This window comes from Sprattus sprattus (genome assembly GCF_963457725.1).
Source record: "Sprattus sprattus genome assembly, chromosome: 11".
Taxonomy (NCBI): Eukaryota; Metazoa; Chordata; class Actinopteri; order Clupeiformes; family Clupeidae; genus Sprattus; species Sprattus sprattus.
The window spans coordinates 4,522,936-4,541,294 of record NC_137909.1 but is presented as its reverse complement, the minus strand read 5'-3'; the positions used below and the strand labels follow the sequence as shown (position 1 = coordinate 4,541,294).

The 18,359-nt window shown below is 41.6% G+C and overlaps 2 protein-coding genes across 2 annotated transcripts in view; both read left to right on the top strand.

Annotated features, from left to right (window-relative positions):
- The first annotated feature begins 854 nt into the window (after window positions 1-854).
- On the top strand, window positions 855-3,221 carry esm1 (endothelial cell-specific molecule 1). Its single transcript, XM_080847964.1, has 3 exons — window positions 855-1,242; window positions 1,823-1,969; window positions 2,499-3,221. Exons 1-3 carry the CDS (start codon window positions 936-938, stop codon window positions 2,573-2,575), a joined length of 531 nt encoding a protein of 176 aa, XP_080704090.1. The 5' UTR covers window positions 855-935; the 3' UTR covers window positions 2,576-3,221.
- Window positions 3,222-16,387: 13,166 nt separating this feature from the next.
- The window catches only part of arhgap24 (Rho GTPase activating protein 24), a 115,129-nt gene continuing 113,157 nt past the window's right edge, over window positions 16,388-18,359 (top strand). The window contains exon 1 of the mRNA XM_080847188.1: window positions 16,388-16,451. The gene's annotated coding sequence lies outside the window, so the exon portion shown is untranslated. The remainder of the gene's footprint in view (window positions 16,452-18,359) is intronic.

The following is an 18,359-nucleotide window of genomic DNA, read 5'->3' as shown; positions in this document are numbered from 1 at the left end:
CAGCTTACCTAGTAACCTAATACCATTTCAGAAGTGGTTCTTTACAGTTCTTTACAGCTCAGTGCCTGACAGTATGAACAGATGCAGTGAGTGAACATAGGCTTGCTAGGCGATGACATTCTCTCTCTTCTACTAAAGATCCAACCGCTCAAACCATACCTCAGTATGAGATTTTTACACAGGCCAACATCCATCAAAGACCATATTGTCACATTTTTATGAGAAGTCTGTAAGGTGGACTAGACATCCTTTGAGTTTGGGTCCGTTTTAATGGACACAGTGCCCCCTATCGACAATAACTGCTCAATTGAACACTCCAAAGAAGAGACTTTCTATTAGTAATCCCTATCACTACATCAACTACATTAGTGGACACATTTAATTTTGTCCGTTTACCTCAGCGCAATGCCGGAGCCCAGCGTAGGCTAAATGTAATGTTCCAGCATAGCCTGATACACACGACACTTACCCTCTCTCAGACCCCTAGTGTTATTGGAAGTGGTAAGAGACGATACGGGTATTTACAACAACGCAACAAATGTGTCTTGACACAAAGGTCAAGTAAGGAGCAAGGAACCTGGGGTCAAGGGGCCCCGTTGAGATCGTCCACACAAACAACCCTAAACATAACTGATGACATCATTTTGCAAGAATTTCAATTCCTGGATGGCAGGTCGCGCGCTAATCCCACTTCCATGCCGGATTTCTAAAACAAGGGGGGCAGGCTGGCAAATAGACAACAACACCGGATTGAGGAAATTGACAAGGGCATACCATGTGCAAAACAAACTTGTTTAAAGCTGACAACCATGCGACACGACATGTTAATTTCAAACATTCAAGTGACCGTCGCCTGCCTCGCGTAGGTTATACCTCCCTTGTCAGTTTAACCTCCACTGTCATATAACTGCGGTGATATTGCTGTCGGAATAGTCATGCATATGTTCCTCGTTGCTGTCTTTCTTACGGTACAACTGCAAGAGACTGAATCATGGGGCACCGCAGCCAAATACGCAGTGAATTGCCCAGAGCGCTGCAATGTGGACCTGTGCGGCTCGACGCAGAGGTGCAGACGGACGGTCCTGGATGATTGCGGTTGCTGTCAAGTCTGCACAGCGGGGAGGGGGGAACACTGTTACCGCACCGTGTCTGGGATGCACGGGGTGAAGTGTGGACCCGGGCTCTTCTGTGACTTCTACAAAGACGAAGATGATTATGGTGATGAGTATGGCATTTGCAAAGGTAAGATATTTAGGCTACCGATGCACCTGCACTGCACCATTCCATTTGTAAATTATGGTGTGACCGAGTTCAGACGTCTCAATTTCAATACATTATCACAACCAACAATCCTACCACTGGTGTTATGGAATATCATCATAAAAGTTGTTTCTTATTTCTATTAGAGATTATTGATCGGTTGCCGAGAGGATATAAATGACCCTCAAAAAACGATTAAAGTGATCACCTGTAGGCTTTCATCCTAACAGCCTGTAGATCAGGGTGCATAATTGATTTAGTTTCAGATTGAATACTTTAAACGATTTTATGGATTGAAACAGACATTTATGATTATAGGCTATTATTTCTCATGTTCAATCGTTTTCCCATCTTAATGGATAAATCAGGTTGTTTTGAATATCCCACAAAAGAAGTGGGCTGTAGTTCTGATACTGGCTAATATAATAATATGCTCTGAGTTTGAGTAATCTTAAAATGCAATTATAATTAAATGTGTTTTATTGTTTGAAATGTGTTGCTATTTTCTGAATAAGATTACAATGGCGTTCGTCTCTTTTTATATATTCCTTCTCTTTCTCAGATTGCCTGTATGGCACATATGGAGTTGAGTGCAGAAAAACCTGCAACTGTAACGCTGGAGGAATTTGTGACAGAGAGACTGGAGCTTGTCTCACTTTCAAATTCTTTTCAAAGATGACCAGCAAGATTCGGGAACATGGGACCACTGGTGAGTGTCTTTTGTCATACATTTGAATGAATTCAGTGACATCAGATTTTTCTCAACAAAGCTACAAATCAGACAGAATTTGTGTTAGACATGAAAATACTGAAGACAATACTAAAATACTTTACCATACTTTGCTAAATGGATATATACATATACATACAGTACCAGTCAAAAGTTTGGACACACCTTTAATTTCTTTGAAATGTGTTTTCTTCACTTTTATTATTTTCTATATTGTAGATTAATACTGAAGACATTTAAACTACGAAAGAACACGTATGGAATGATGTACAAAACAAAAAGTGTTATGTAGAAAATAACTAAAGTAAAGAAAAAAGGTGTGTCCAAACTTTTGACTGGTACTGTAGGCCTACATATACATAGTAAGAGACATATTCCCCTTAATAATAGGCTTTTTGAGTGTTAGTATGCAAATGGACTCTCTGAATTTTGAGTGTCTCCAGATGTAATGTAAATTAAAGGGAAGGTACGGTACGGTAATTGCCATTGTATTTCTCTTCTTCTTTAGGTGAGGAGATGGGTTCTGGAGACAGCGGGGAACATCTCAAAGACAGGTCCACATCCCCCAAATGGAATCCTCGCTGACAGACTTATTTATAGTTTGTTTAGCCGCAATGTAGCATATTAATAACTTAAATGATCAATAAATGGTATATTTTATTATGTCTGAAATGAATAAATCAGATGTGTGATTATTCAGAGTTTTATACAATATTTTCAAAAGCAATGGTGAAGTGCTGATTTTATACCAAACATGCAAATATATTCTCTTTCTCTTACCTATATTTCTCTTTCATCCTATCTTTATCTCTTACTCTTACAATCATACTCTCGAAACACACACACACACACACACACACACACACACAAAACTTACAGACAAGGTCTCAAAGGTTTGATTTGCCAGACCAAAAACACTATTCTGAATGTAGCAATATAACCATACACAATACAATAATGGTTGAATGAAATCTTTAAAGTATGGTGGTACAGTTCCATGCTGTTTTGCCTCTACTTGCCACAAAGAATTTCATGGACATACGGTGCAAATACGGTGTCCCTCTTTGCCCTATGAAGTATTATCTAATCTAATCATTGGTATAGATTAGACGTAGATCTAGATATCTAATCATAATGGAATTGTGAGTATTAATCCTTAAATCCAGCATTATTATGTGACCTCAAGAACACTCATGGTAAAATGTGTGGTCTTTAAATGGTCAGAAATACATCCTTCATGTCTTGTATTTGTTATTGTCTGTTGTTGTTGCATTACACATTTCATAACTGGACATTTTAAAAAGTTTAACTTAAATTCAAAAGTTCATTAATATCACAGATGTTGAAGAATAAAATGCATCAATGCTTGGAGCAAGTACTTGGATATTGTATTTATTCCAGTATTATTTAATGTAATAAATGTCTGTTTATTTGGATGTCTGGGTGGTGTTGGTGTGAGTGTGTGTGTGTGTGTGGGGGTGGGGGGGGATATGTGTGTATGTGTGTGAGAGAGAGTTTACGTGTGTGGGTGTTTGGGTTGGTGGGAAATTGGGTAGGTAGGCGTCTCAGCTTTTTCCAGCCCAGTGTCCCTTCCAGTAACTCGTTTGGTCCCAGAACAGGCATACCTTCATTGAGACTCCTCTGAAAATACCCCTCAGTATTAAAAATAGCTGTTTTACCCCTCACCTCTCTGAGCTGTGAGTGCTCGCTTGTTTTCCAGCATCCAGCTTGTTTATTTCCTGTCTTTCCTGACACCTGTGAAAATGGCCTCTCTTCCTGTTGTTGTTGTGTCTGCCCTGGGGACAGGATTCCGAACACGCTGGAATTTGTCAAGTGACACACGTCATCATAGGACCGTCTCGACAGACGCAGACGTCGGAGTTTCCGCCTGCCTTGATCCGAAATTCTTTCCTGACGGTGTGTAAAAAACCCTACACACAAACATGTTTTATTGACATGATAGGCATAGTGGTTTCTCTCATGCATTCCTTTGGTAAGGAGCTGTATTTATTTAAAAACCTGTGACGGAACGTCACTTAAGAATACATGTAACATTTGGCATTGCTCACTTTTTCTAAATCCTGTTCAGACGCTTTGCTTAAATGAAGGCCATCATTTTTAGATGACTCATGGTTTGTTATGGTTTGTATGATAGAAGTGTCCACAACACACTTTCCTGCAAAATTTAATTTAGCCAACTTTTCCTTTTCAGGCTAGACAGCTTACCAACACAGATGTTTTAAAAACAGGTCCCATTACAGTCCCATTACACCTTAAAACTCTACTGATCGAGTAGAACTCACGCTTAATATCTGGTTAAACCTTTTTCCTGACATTTGTCCATAATTATCTTTATGCATTTGCCCGATCCCAGCAGTGACCATTTTTTATTGAGTATAGTTGTTGTACTGATCTGATGCCAGAACTAGTTATACTTATTGCAAACTTTTCTACTGGTTAAGAAAGTGTTCGTACATAAGTCTGCTCTGCAACACAATGCAAGAACTAAAAGCAGCAATTTGTCAGTTGTGTAATGTGCCTGATAACCTTGACCTGGTCAAGTCAAATGTCTACTGTGCAATCCCACCAAGGGGAGTGTATGTAAGGGGGTGTGGAGGGGGCTCAGTGTGATTTGATGAACTTGCCTGGGGAAGGTGTTGAAATTGCTCAGCTTCTCAGGCACGCAGGTTCTGGCAATTCCCTTGAGAACCAAAGAGCAGGGACTTCTCTAGCCAGACAAAGGGACCACTGAATAACAGGAAAATACTGGTGAGAAATATTCTTTATCTGACTCCCCCAAGCACGTCAGCATGGCAAGACTAACACAAAGGTGCGGCGCAGTAAATAGCCATTATAGTGCAGGACACCGTTGCCCCTATTTACAGTAAGCAAAGCCTCTGCGAGTTGTTTATTACAGTGAGCTGGCGTGCTAGATGAATATCAACACAACATGACCTTTCTAGGAAACTGAACGATGTCTGAGAGAGTACCCCCCACCTCCACCCCACAACTAAAATAACAATGAGTCGGATATCTAAATCTGGGATTAAAGAACCTGTGAATAGGAGTGAACTGATTAGGGGGTTGGAATGTTATGGCACTTCAGAGTTGTGTGGAACCATCCAATAACTCTGACAAGCTTGAGAAGCCATAATTACATATTCCTGCGTTCAGCTAGCACACAGGGCCATTGCTTACGGTTTACAAGTGCACTAGTGACAGGGTAATAGACTTTTAGGAACGCACCGCAGTCACTAATGAAGAAATGGAAATACTGAGCCCAGGTCTTACCCTTGTGACCTGGAGAACTAGAGCCCACAATTAGATTTTTGTGTAGTGAAAACACAATACAAAGGTAACAGGAGTGTGTCATCAGAAATATTTAAGTATCGTACACAAGAAATGTAATAGTGGACAATAGAAATGCATGTTTTGAGAATATTTAGGTATAACCGTCTTCTAATCTTCATTTTATTGAGCTGATGTGATATGATATTGTTAGTCCAGATGATAATGTAGCTACAATGAGCTTTTCATTAATGCACTGATTGCTGCGAGTATAAAAACAAATCACCCTTCGTCACTTGTGTTTGATTTGTTTAATGTTTCATTTTCTTCAAAGACAAAGCAAGTTTCCTCTGTCAGTTTTTTCTATTTCCCCCATGGCGGTCTGGCATCACCGACCAGTATTAAACCCAAATGTTATCCTTGAAAACCCCACCCTCCACCCACCCTGACACAGATCCTGTTATCTCAGAAAATATGATACTCATTTCTACACCTTGTGTGTGTCCGTGATAACCTCACAGGACAATGAATCATTCAAATGAGTCTTTTCATGTATGCGTCATATATTGTATGAAACATTTAAATCACCTAAAAACTTCATTGCTTTCTGGAGGAGAACATCTCCAAACCGCACCAAGGAAAGGTTCCAACACTTCAAATTGACCAGATCTGGAAAACCATCAACATTACACAAATAAACCTTGACTTGTTCATTAAATAGTCTACAGAAAACAATGTTTTCCTTGTTGAGAGACACTGACAGCCTCAGTCTGTTTTAGTAACTTTTCTACACTTCTACCCACCACAGAAGGCAAAAATTGGATTTGGAAAATGTCTTTTAGTTGCACTGTTCATGCTTTGGAAAGAAACAGAGTAAATTGAGAACCTTTTTGAAATACCTTGCATCATAACTGTGTCTCTTATTGATTTAGTCAATCTGTCATCAGGCTAGTCTTTTGTGTGATCATTTACAGTCTACAAAGTTTGGGGAGAAAAGTGATTCCACAATTCCCTGTGTTCCACATGTCACATGACTCGGATTTGTCAGACCGCACAAAGATGAGTCTAAGAAATTGGTATTCCATGTTTGTGGTTGTTAACCCACAGGGAGACCAAACCAAACATGAGCGCATACTTAATATAAACTTAGCATGCCAAGACTGAGCGACAACACAGACCATTTTCACTTTTTTTTATTGAAAACAACGGTATACAATAATAAACTGTACTGTTTTGTACAAAAGGTAAAAGTAGATCTTATGCTCTTCATTGTCAAACCCCTTGAGTAAAACAAACAAGGTGTTTCTTAATTTGCTACATGCTTTCATGAAAATGTGCATGTACATTTAGTGCATTAAGCAATTCAGCATAATGTTCAAAGACCTTGGGAAGCTGAAAACATTTCTTACGTCTTAAGTTTATTAAAATCAAATGGTGGAGGACTAGTGATGAGACCTGATTGTAATGCAGATTATTGCATGCAAATGTTCATATTGTGCTTTTGTTAAAGGAGAACATTTTCAAAATTATCTTTTTGCTTTTACTCATGTCATATTAACATATGAATACTATTTATATGTATTATTTTTATTTCATGACACAATCCAGATGAAATATGATCGGTTCAACAGTTACACTAGCAGTTACACAATTTGTGTTCAGATACTCAGGCGTCCTTGCTGCTTAATCAATACTGTACCACTTGATGGCAGTAGAGTACCCAGAGTTTAATCTTGCAGCAGAAAAAGTAAGAACATCTGACTTTTTCACACGTGTGAAAATTATGTGAAAAGATAACGTGTGGCCTTGGTGATTGTTTCAGTGACGCTCGATACATTTTCAACACAATGCATTGTTTGAATGCCAATGTCTGTGGACCTTACAACAACAGATAGCTGCTTAAAGATGAATCATGAAGTTTTGGTCTGAAACTAGCAAGGTACCTACATAAAAGGCATGCAAAAACATTGCAGAAACCGCCAACAGCAGCCTATTTGGAACATTAAACATTAGACATTAAAAGCTTGCTGACAAGGCTTTTATTACGTATGTCTGGGTGTTCCAACCATAGACATATATACGTAAGGGATAATGTATAGAACGCAGGTCCTTATCGGAAAATAAGTCCCGACAGGGTGAACCGGACACCGACGCGAAGCGGAGGTGTCTTGCTTCGCCCTGAAGGGACTTATTTTCTGATGAGGACCTGCGTTCTATACATTATCCCGCTTATTATACGGCAACTTGCCAAAACAAAAAAATAACTTAACACAGTGTGTCTTTTTACAATGTATTTGTTACTATACGTAGTGTTAAAAAGCAGAGAAATAGTTCGCCAAAGACGTTGAACTTCAAAGACGTTGAACATTCTTTAGAACACAGCTGCTCAACCGTCCGCTGAAACTCCATTGATAAGTTACCGGACTCAATACTTTCGGAATGATACGAAAGACCTATATCAGAAGCACAAAACCCGTTGCCATTGACAGCACAGCGGTCATTATATGCAGGTCATTATATGAAAATAAGTACCTGCGAACGTTGGGGATGGCCCATTCAAATCAACGGGGCTTTTTGGAACGTTCTGAAGAGCCGTATAATAAATGTATATATGTCTATGGTTCCAACCCTAACCACATAACTGTAGTGCACGGTCTTGACTGCTAGTGGGAACGACAACTGAGTTTATCCTTCCCACAACCATATCCAGCCAAAATTAATTTGAAGAAGATACCACCAAGGAGCTGCTCTTAAATCACTCCAGGAAGTGGCAAATTGTTGCATACTGTTGCTTAGTTTAAACGTTTCGTGTTGGCCTAGCTTACAGCTGGGCGTGCTGTTATGGCTGAATTGCCGTGGTGTAGCTGAAGTCATACAAACAACAGGTTCGAGGCCATGCTATGTAATTAGCAGTGCTTACACGACGCATAATCTACAGTCAGAGTCTACATAATAGTTTGTAACTAAAATGCAGTCATGTTTGCTCACTGTCGTGTTTTGAGATACAGTAATGAGGGTGCTACAACGATGTCGTTTAAACTCAGGCACCCTGCAGGCTTACGTTTGACTTACAGCTTTTATTTGCTCCCCTGCCCAGCGTGCTTCAAAGGCTGCCAGGTCGAATATCATCCGGTTCTCTTCACAACCACCACAACTAAGCTAAGCTTCCAGAACCTGCTGCGTATCCCCTGCCAGAAAGAGCACTGATGTGGTGTACTGTGTTAAAACACAGCAGATTCAGGTTGCACCAAAAGAGCCAGGTGCTCGAGGTAATGGTCTGACCGACGACTTACGGTAACCCGTTTCGAAAGTTATCAGTCTCAAGGTCATAGGCTACATTTCAGGGGGTGCGCAGCTTTAATAAATGGAAAAAGGAGATTATAACTGTTAATATGATATAACCTACCCTGTGTCAGTGTGTGCAGTACCTCAAAATGTATTATTTTGTATTCTATTTTGATCTCTCTTATTCTTATTTGAAAATGTGCATGTTGTGCAAATACACACACTTTACATTTTGTACATGCAGTGTTCAAATGTGTTCAAATAATCACTGTATGGCTGGAATAGAAATGAGAATAACTGAGGATTGTACGTGGTGAACAGACTATGTACATTATGGACAATAAAATAAATTGACTAATAAGTGATCATCTCAACGTGTGAGGTCGTTGACAGTGCCAGACTTTACTGGAAGATCATCCAAGAATTACCTTAAGCATACATCGACCATATAGACAATAAAATACTAAATCATTAGACCACCTATTACCAAAACTCTGTTATTTCACCTAAAGCGAATCAATTGGTGTGTTACTTTATTAGCATGTGATCAAAAAGAAAATCATACAATCTTACTTGCAATCATCCCAAGTCATTTATCTAATAACTATGATGACATTGAACGTGGTCAAATCTGACAGTGATCGATTGATATCCCTCCACTGCTGAGATCTAGCATGAGTGGTGGCTTACCAAAGAGCAGCTGTTAACATTGTTGAGGCGTTGACCCTATGACAGCACCTTTCAGCAGGACCAGAGTGTGCAAACTCCTGCCTCTGGCTACAGTATCAGTAGTGATGTCTGTCATCTGATATAGCTTGGATCTGACTCGGACTGTGTTTGCAGAGCAGACCGACGCGATAGCTGTTGGAGAGGAAAAGAAACGTGTCTCAACTGGTCAGGAGTGAGATACGCAGCAAACAGCTTGCAGTTCACAGGAGCAGTAGAGGGACATTGGTCGAAAATAAATAGGTGAGTCACCGCAGTACTGAATTGGTGAACCTGTAAATAGCATTTCCTTGAATGCCATAGATGATGTCTAATATGATGGCCAGGGCAAAGCTGAGGGTGCTTAGTCATGCCTAAAAAGGCAGTGTTTTTCACAGATATCAGTTGATGTGCAGTCTGCTTATTTGTGAAGTGTCTTGAGAAGGATGTGTCATGTTTGGGTATCACTGAAAATCATTACATATCAGTTGTAATAATTCACTGCATTCAATCTCTCCCCGTATTAAATACTGTATTTACATCTATCGAATGAGTTATGCATATCCAACATACATAGTTTGGCTTGTTTTACAGTTCTCCATTATTCTAAAATTCTTCAGATTTTTCTTTTTTTAAAGGGTAACTTGTGTCATACCCGTTTCAGCACAGTGTCATTCCTTGCTTGTTTGCATCCAAACATATGATCGGGCAAAGTCTTAGACTATTTCACATCCGGATCTAAGTCAGCTCAGTGGTATGTGTCAACAGTGGAATCTCACCAAATAAGCAGATTCTTTCTCTCTCCTCCTCACTTTTGTAAACAAATCCTCCTGAGGCCCTCTGGATCTCCCTTTTCATCAGTCAGAGACAGCCCACTCTTTGTACTGCACATGGATCCTCAGAGCTCTCCTCTAGCGGATGACTTGTGATTTTTGTACAATACATATGCACTCAAGCGACCATCATAGAGCACTCGTGTGCTCAACTTTAAAGCACTCCAGCCTCATACTGTTGTCATCTGTTATCTAGCATTTACAGTCTGTGATGACCCCTGGCGACCGGCGTCCTGTGACTCTGGGGTCTGAGCCTGTGGGATATGGATGTCATGGGAACCTAAATGTGGCGGGGTCTCCAGTGAGGGTCCTGCCCCCACACATTCTTGTAGGGGTGACTGTGGAGTTTAATTGCTCTTGGATGGCTCCCTCTGTTGCCTTAATGACATCATGGGTCACTGAGGTTGCATGTGTTTGGCCCCTTGGATGAATACAGTGAGGTCAAGTGGTGGACATCCATGGAAAAATGCATTTCCTGGGCAAACAGTATTTCTTTAGAATTTTGATGAATGATGGATGTCTGTTGAGCATCACATATCTGTGAAGAGATGAAGCCATGGTACTGGGGACTAATCTACTGGGAATAATGATTATCAGCAGCCAGCCATCAGTGAATTATGGTCATTATATCTTATTTAATAGAGCCAGATGTAACCCCACTGAGAGCATATGGTTATGGATAAAACACAGTACAAATCACGCCTGGACCACCACATTGACTTATCCATATGGGATGTATGGATTGAGCAGAACTTTCTAAAATCATCTGCCTTCAAAGCAAAGAATCATAAAACACGGGACGAGATGTTATGAGATGGTTCAAACATTTTCAGAGGTTTGAGTCATTGAAGATTGCATTAGGCAGGTAAAGCTAACTAATGAGTGCTGATTCCTGTAAACACGTCAATTGTGTGTCCTAATTGGAAGGAAAACATCAGGTGATGGAGAGGACCTGGGGTTTGAGCAGACCCTAAGCCCAACACTGTGGTAGAGGAAACCAGAGTTGGAATAGTTGGAGTAAGACTAGATCAAGAGGAACTCCCAGACCTTTTACCAAACTTGTACTGAGACCTCAGGTAAATTGTTGTCAGATAGTCATTCAGAGGGAAGTACACTAGAAAGATGGAGGGCTTGTGTCACCTCTCAGTAAGGTCCACACTTATCAGTGGTTATTTTCTGTTATGAGTAAATACCTCTGTTTGTTTTCATACCATTCAGCTGGAGTCAGTTTTAGATATATAGTAATAGAACCAAGATTTTGTGGATACACAGCCTCTGTCGAAACACCAGCGAAATCTGCAGCTGGGCAGTATTGTGAGTTCCTGTTTGTGTGTCCTTTACGGGAACAGGATGCAGTGTAAGTCCAGCAAGGAGGAGAAACCATTAAAGCCTTCTGCAGAGGGTGGAAAAAGCCTCGGGTGTCCTTGTGGATAGTCGGATCACAAGGGCAGTAATGGGTGCTCTTTTAAAAAGAATAGGAGGGCTTGCCTTCATTTTCAGAGTACAAAACTATATTTGGAAAGGCCAGTGCTTTTATACATCAACTGACTATTATGAATAAAAGCAACAAACCATATGCTTTATATATATATTTAGCTGCCGTTCACCGGGATGTACTTGAAACTCTTCCTCCTCCTGGTCAACCCCCTTCTCTCTCTCTCATTCTCTCAATTCAATTCAATTCAATTCAAAAGGTGCTTTATTGGCATGACTTAGGTCACTTACATTGCCAAAGCAGTTGTATACAATATACAACCATACATAGACATACATAATATTACAGTAATTAGTTTAAAAAAATCAGAAAGTCAAATATGGTGTGTGTGTGTGTGTGTGTGTGTGTGTGTGTGTGTGTGTGTGTGTGTGTGTGTGTGTGTGTGATGGAAATTGATATAGTCATATAATAACCATTGCATACATGAATGCTCTTGTGTGTGTGTGTGCCATGTGTACTCACAGTCTGTCCCCCACCCTCACCCATGGCCTATGCTAAACGGAACCTCTCTAGACATCCCCTCCCTATTCATGGCCTATGTAATACACATACCAGGACCTTAGGTAAGCATGTTCCGGAACATTCCGTGGGGGCTGGTGGTCACCTCACCTCCCCTCCCACTCCCACCCCCATTTGCCCAACTTGACCTATCATCCAAAGGTATCCCATGATTAACCAGTACCTAAACAGTAACACACACCCCCATTTTGACCTGTGACCTCCCATAGCTGACCTTATAAAAAGTCATACTGTTCATCGATATTCAGTCTTTACCCTGTCTACATGATTTGGAATTGACTCCCTGCAGTCGTACGTGAGGAATAAACACCAAGATCTTTGATTCACCTCGTGGTTCCATTGTCTAAAGTTTATTGTTGGATTCAGAGCTATCATGTGTGTGTGTGTGCACGTGAGTTTGTACATGCGTACTTGCAAATGTGTCATTCACTGTCCCTCAGGTTGTGGCATGCTATTATAATATATATATATATATCTCTCCTTTGCAAAAACACTGGTGATGGGTTTAAACCTCAGACTTCCGCATTTTGGCCATATGGGCAGCATGAAGTTTATTTAAGGGTGCTTATTGATGCAAGTGTTTTACAAACAAAGTGAAAAGAAAGCTAACTGCACAACGGCACACTCTAACAAAGGTCAAGCTAGAAAAAAAAACATAAAACAATTATACAAATAAAACAGCAGAATATATTTTTGTGCGGTGTGAAATAATAATGCAATTGCAAATTTCACATAAGACTCATCAGACCATAGTCTTTGTACTCTATTCCTTTGTACTGCATACTAAATTGTAGTAGCTACCTTGCCCTGAACATGGCTTCATCCAGTCAGATGTGTGACCTGAAAGTCTCCTTGAGGACTGTGGGAACCTTGTGGTCAACAGCTGTGGCACGGTGGGCAGCGTGTGCACATCATCAACATGGAGGCCCATTGTAACCATGGTGATTTATTATACCTGAGCGTCTCGGCATCTCTCCTCTGTCTGCCGTAAGCTGGGATGTAATGGAGTGGAAAGCGACCATATGGACACAGTGTGTAATGATGACCTTTGCCAGAAAAATATGTAAATATTTACAAAGCTTCACATTTGTTTAGTTTCTGTAGAATATATTTCGGAACAATTAGTTACTTAAAATATTGTAATTAACAATGACGCAGGGAAAATAACATACTAATTATACTCAAACAAAAAAAATGAAAGGCCATTAATTAATACTGCAAATAGTGCTGGGCTCAGAAAGTTGTCCATCATCCAGCAAGCTAGAAATATCTAGGGGTTGCAGCAGTAAGAGATGCAAATCCACCTCTTATGTCTGAGGAGAAGTTTAAACTTTTAATCAACAGCTTGAACTGTGGTAGTGTTGGGAGTTGTATCGAGACAATGTTTTTTGGCATAGCTACAGGTGTACAGATTTTATAAGTGTACTTTTGTCCAAGAGAGGATATTCTTGTGAATGAATTAAGGTGGCTCATCCTTAACCCTGTGGTATCATCGATGTCATTGATGACCCAATGTAACAGTTAAATAGAACCATATTGTGTATTGTGGTATCCTTAGAAAACAAAGACAAACATCACACTGTTGGTTGATTCCCATGACCAACAGCAAGGTAGTCTTGAAAATATTTTCGAATATTAGTTTGTTTTGAAATTGACTGTATGGATTTGTTTATACCAGTGCTCATCCTGAGGGTGCTCCACGTATGGCAAGATACAGTCAGTGCCAAAGACAGTATCATGTCTGCGCCGAAATATGTCATTCTTTTATTCACATTTCTACACTTGGTGGTGACACTCTGGTATATCCAATTCAACTGTATTCAAAGTGACTCCATTTAGGCTATAACCTCCCAGACTGACGTGCCACGTTGGCCATAAATTCACAGGTTGAATATCACTCCATAGCTATTGGGTGTCCAACTTGGCAGATGTACTAAAGTTGTGCTATGACAAATCTTATGGGGGTAAGATCATTCTTATCCCAGTGTGTTTTCTATTGCTGTGTTATTGCGTAATGTGGATATACATCAAGTTCTAGCCAGGAATGTTATCTATGGTTGAGAAGATAATGAGTTTCAGGAATACCAAGGCTCTGGAATGCAGTGGCGTGGCAGATGGTCAACCATACATAGTTGTGACATGTGTGTGCATGTGTGTTTGACACGTTTGTCCATTTTTAGTTTTAAGTGTGAATATAAGTGTGATGTGAGTGTCAGGGGCTTGTGCCCACAACCCTAACGTGACCAAATGAATAAATAAATACTTAAATAAATGACATTCATGACATTTTCGTGTACAGGCTCCATCCTGTTCCCTCAGACAGCAACGCGAACCATAAGTAACCATAACCATAACCACACTCAACACGAGTCTCGCAGTGGCATTGCAGCTGGACCTGACTTTGGCTAGACACCTTGCAAGTTGTAGCCCAGACATGCAGAGGAGTGGACTGGAATCAATTAGGTGTTCTCTTTGACAGAGAGATTATACAGATCAAGATTATGGATAAGTCGGATAATAAACTAAATATATGATAAGCACCCATCAGTTGACAGCAAAATAGCAGTTCAAAGTAGGCTACGTGTGGATGGATGGATGTAACTACTATATTAATAACATTGCATTTAATCTCACTTAAAAGGTTAGTCTGTATCAGGAATAAGAATTCAATACATTATTGCCTATGGGCTAGCTAGTTAGGTAGCTTGTGTGTGTGTGTATTTTATTAAATTGGTGCCCACCCGCCAGAAAAGGTTGCGTGATGTGTGTGTGTGTGTGAGAGAGATCCAGCATTCTCCACTTGAGCACTTTGATGCCCCCCTGTAAGTACAGGCTAGCCAGCGCTATAAATCTATGCAGTGGACGCCACAGTTCCCCCTGTCCCTCATACAGTGTGTGTTCAGCTGGGGCAGTGCCTGGGCGGGGTGGGGGACACACGGCCCCTCCCCTGTTTGTGCAGGCATGCTCCCAATCAGTCACCTCTGGCTTAGACAGACAGACAGACAGACAGACAGAGGGCCCAGGACAGGCTGAGATCCAGGACAGCACACTGTCAATCACGTGGAACTCTCTCCCTTCTCTACTGTGCTGGATGACCATCCCAAAGTCATGGGCTCCATTTCAGGGGAAAGAAATATGATTCCACCTCATAACCTCTTTGATGCTTTCATCTTACTGACTCTTACTGTAGACTCTGAATAACTGTGACGTGTCAGCGTACAAGTTTACGCAGGGATGACTTTAGAAGTCGGTCGTACGCGTGAATGAATTAACTGTAATGAAAGAAAAGCCTGTGAAAGCAAGCATGGGCAGGTGAGGTGGTGCACAGAATACATGCGCTAATGATGTGGTATGTGTGTGGAAAAACTCTCTTCCTCATGAGCAATAAGCATCACCGTGGAATGTATGTGTGCATGTCTCTGTGTGTGTGAGTTAGTGTGAACATGCAGATGTGTGTGTGTGTGAGTGTGCATGTGTGTGTGAGTGTGTGATTGACAGGTATGTGAGGCCAACAGTAGGGGCCCTGGCAGGACATTGAGAGTGTTACAGGAGAGAGCTTAGCCTCACACCAGCGGCATGGGCTCCCTCAAGGGACGACACAGACAGGGTGGACCTGCTGTTGTCCAGCACAGAGGCAGACAGACAGGAATAGAGACGGAAGTCTTGGTTTGGGATTAAGTGAATGAGAAATTCATTTAATGGTGTGTGGTAGTTGGTGGTAGGAAGGCCAGCTTTGTGTGTTGGAAAAAGTGACTTTGCAGAAGCTGATCTGATCTGTGTATTTACATACATACACACACACACACACACACACCCATCTTCCCTATCTGATTTCTAACTTCCCATACTTGTGTGGGAACATACTGTGAGCTGGTATACATGTGTGGGTATGTGTGCACGTGGGTGTGTGTGTGCGTGTGTGTGTGTGTGTGTGTGTGTGTGTGTGTGTGTGCGTGTGTGTGTGTGTGTGCGTGGGCTGCCCCGTGAGCCCCTGGTGGCTTTGCTCTGCTGATCTCGGCTGCCGTCCCTTGAGAGACTCACTGCATGCAGATGGCCTGAGCAGTCAGGGGAAAAGTTTATGACAGCCCTCGCTCTCTCCCTCCTCCCCCTTCTCTCTCTCTCTCTCCCTCTCTCTCCCTCTCTCGCTCGCACTCTCCCTCCTCAGTCTGTACACTCAGCCACATGGAGGTGACTACAGCTCTGACGCTCCTTCTCTCTGGCTTGGACAGTGGCGTACTCTGAGTAGCGTACCAGTGGATTTAATGTGTTTTCTGTTCAAGGGGAGAGACAGAAAAGGGCACTGAAACCGTCTCTGGTGAATTGCAGGTTTTCAGAGGTACGTACTTCTACGAGCAGTCTCTGTGCTTTTGTTTACATGCCAGGGTATACTCCTGTACTTGACTTGTGTGTATGAAAGCCTACGTGGTTTGTACATCCAGGAATATGTACACCTGTGTTTAGTGTATGCTTCAGCGGCTGTTTTTCTGAAGGAGAGTATGTGTTGCTGAAGGAGTTTAAGTTTGTGACACTACATACAGAGAGAGTGGGGAATACTTTTAATGCTGGTGTATATGCTGGTGTGTATCTGTGGTTGTGTGTAAGTGTGTCTCTGTCTGTGTATGTGTGTAATAGAGGTCATACCTCTTCACTGGACAGGTCCTCTCATCCCCTTTCACTGATTATCAGAACTGCAGAGAGGGTCGGAAGCTATCAGTGTGTGTGTTCTTGAGTGTGTCTGTGTGTATGTGTGTGTATATGTGTGTGTGCACTGTGACAGAGATGAGCTGTCTGCGGCTGCTTTCTCTCCTATCACGTCTATGTATAAACCGTCTTCATCAGGAGAGCACTGCTGTCTGTCACTGCTGTGTGTGTGTGTGTGTGTGTGTGTGTGTGTGTGAATGGGGGTCTAACGGTCAGATTTTCATTCGTCAGATGTTTCTGAGTCAGGGACTATTTATGTGTTTGTGTCATTTCCTCTCCGCACAGCAACCCCATGCCTGCTCAAACCATACAGTGCTTTTGAGCTTGTTTCACTTCTCTGCCTCACCAGTGCCAATTACGACGCCGGTGCAGCAAGAAGCTGACTATTTTCAGTCAGAAAAACACTGCTAAGGGAATTTTTAGAAATGGGAAGTGGTAAAGAAGTTTCTCTTTAAAGCAACTTCAGTGGGATTTAGTGTCATCTTAATTGATTTCATGTCGTCTGAGATGTAACCAGTATGAAGACTGTAGTTGCTGACTGAGTTTGAAGAAGTTCTGTGACGGACTTTGACTAACGACTCCTATTGGTTGTCTAACTCATGATCAGATCATTGTTGATGAGACAGAAGGGCATGGGAGAGGGGAGAGAGCAAAAGGAGCTAAAAGAAAGGAGAGGTTTTCAACAGTGGTCATACAACAGTGTGGCTTCTTTTAGACTTCCATTTCAAGGACACCAAAGTGTTCAGTTCTTTCGAAGAAGCAAACATAAAAAACATTGACACACACACACACTCACACACACACAGACTTACACAAAAACTTAAATAGTTTGTGGTCTCATGCTTGTATGCCATTCACAGATGAGTGAAATTCATCTGGTGCTGAATGCTGCCATATCAGGTGTCTTGGCTGTGTGGAATGTGTGTTTGTGTGAGGGTAACATCAGATGGAGTAGTGATGTCTCTGTCCCTGTCCCATTGAGCTCTCCTGAACGCATGAAATCTGTCTCTGTCCCTGTCCCATTGAGCTCTCCTGAACGCATGAAATCTGTCTCTGTCCCTGTCCCATTGAGCTCTCCTGAACGCATGAAATCTGTCTCTGTCCCTGCAGTAGACACAAAGGGGGCCAGACACAGGGGAGGGCACTAAATATTGCCCTGGCATTAAGATGCCCAGAACCACAACAACCATTTGGGTAGTGGGCACTTGGTATGTCTTCACCATAGGAACAGGGAGACTGAAAGAGAAAGACTTGAAATAGGCATAATGAAAGAGAGCAACAAAGAGGGTGAGATATTTATATATATATAGAGAGATACAGAGAGAGAGAGAGAGAGAGAGACCCCGCAAACAGGGAACGTCCCCAGGACGTTATCAGGACATTCGCAAGGTCCCCAATCGTCCCCAATTGGTCCCCGCCACAACGTTCGCTAGAGGACGTTAACAGAACGTTTTTGACGTTCGTAGCAAGTCTACCTTTGGTCCTTCTGTGACGTTCGCATGAGCCTTAAAACGGACTTTTAGGGAACCTTATAATTTGGTCT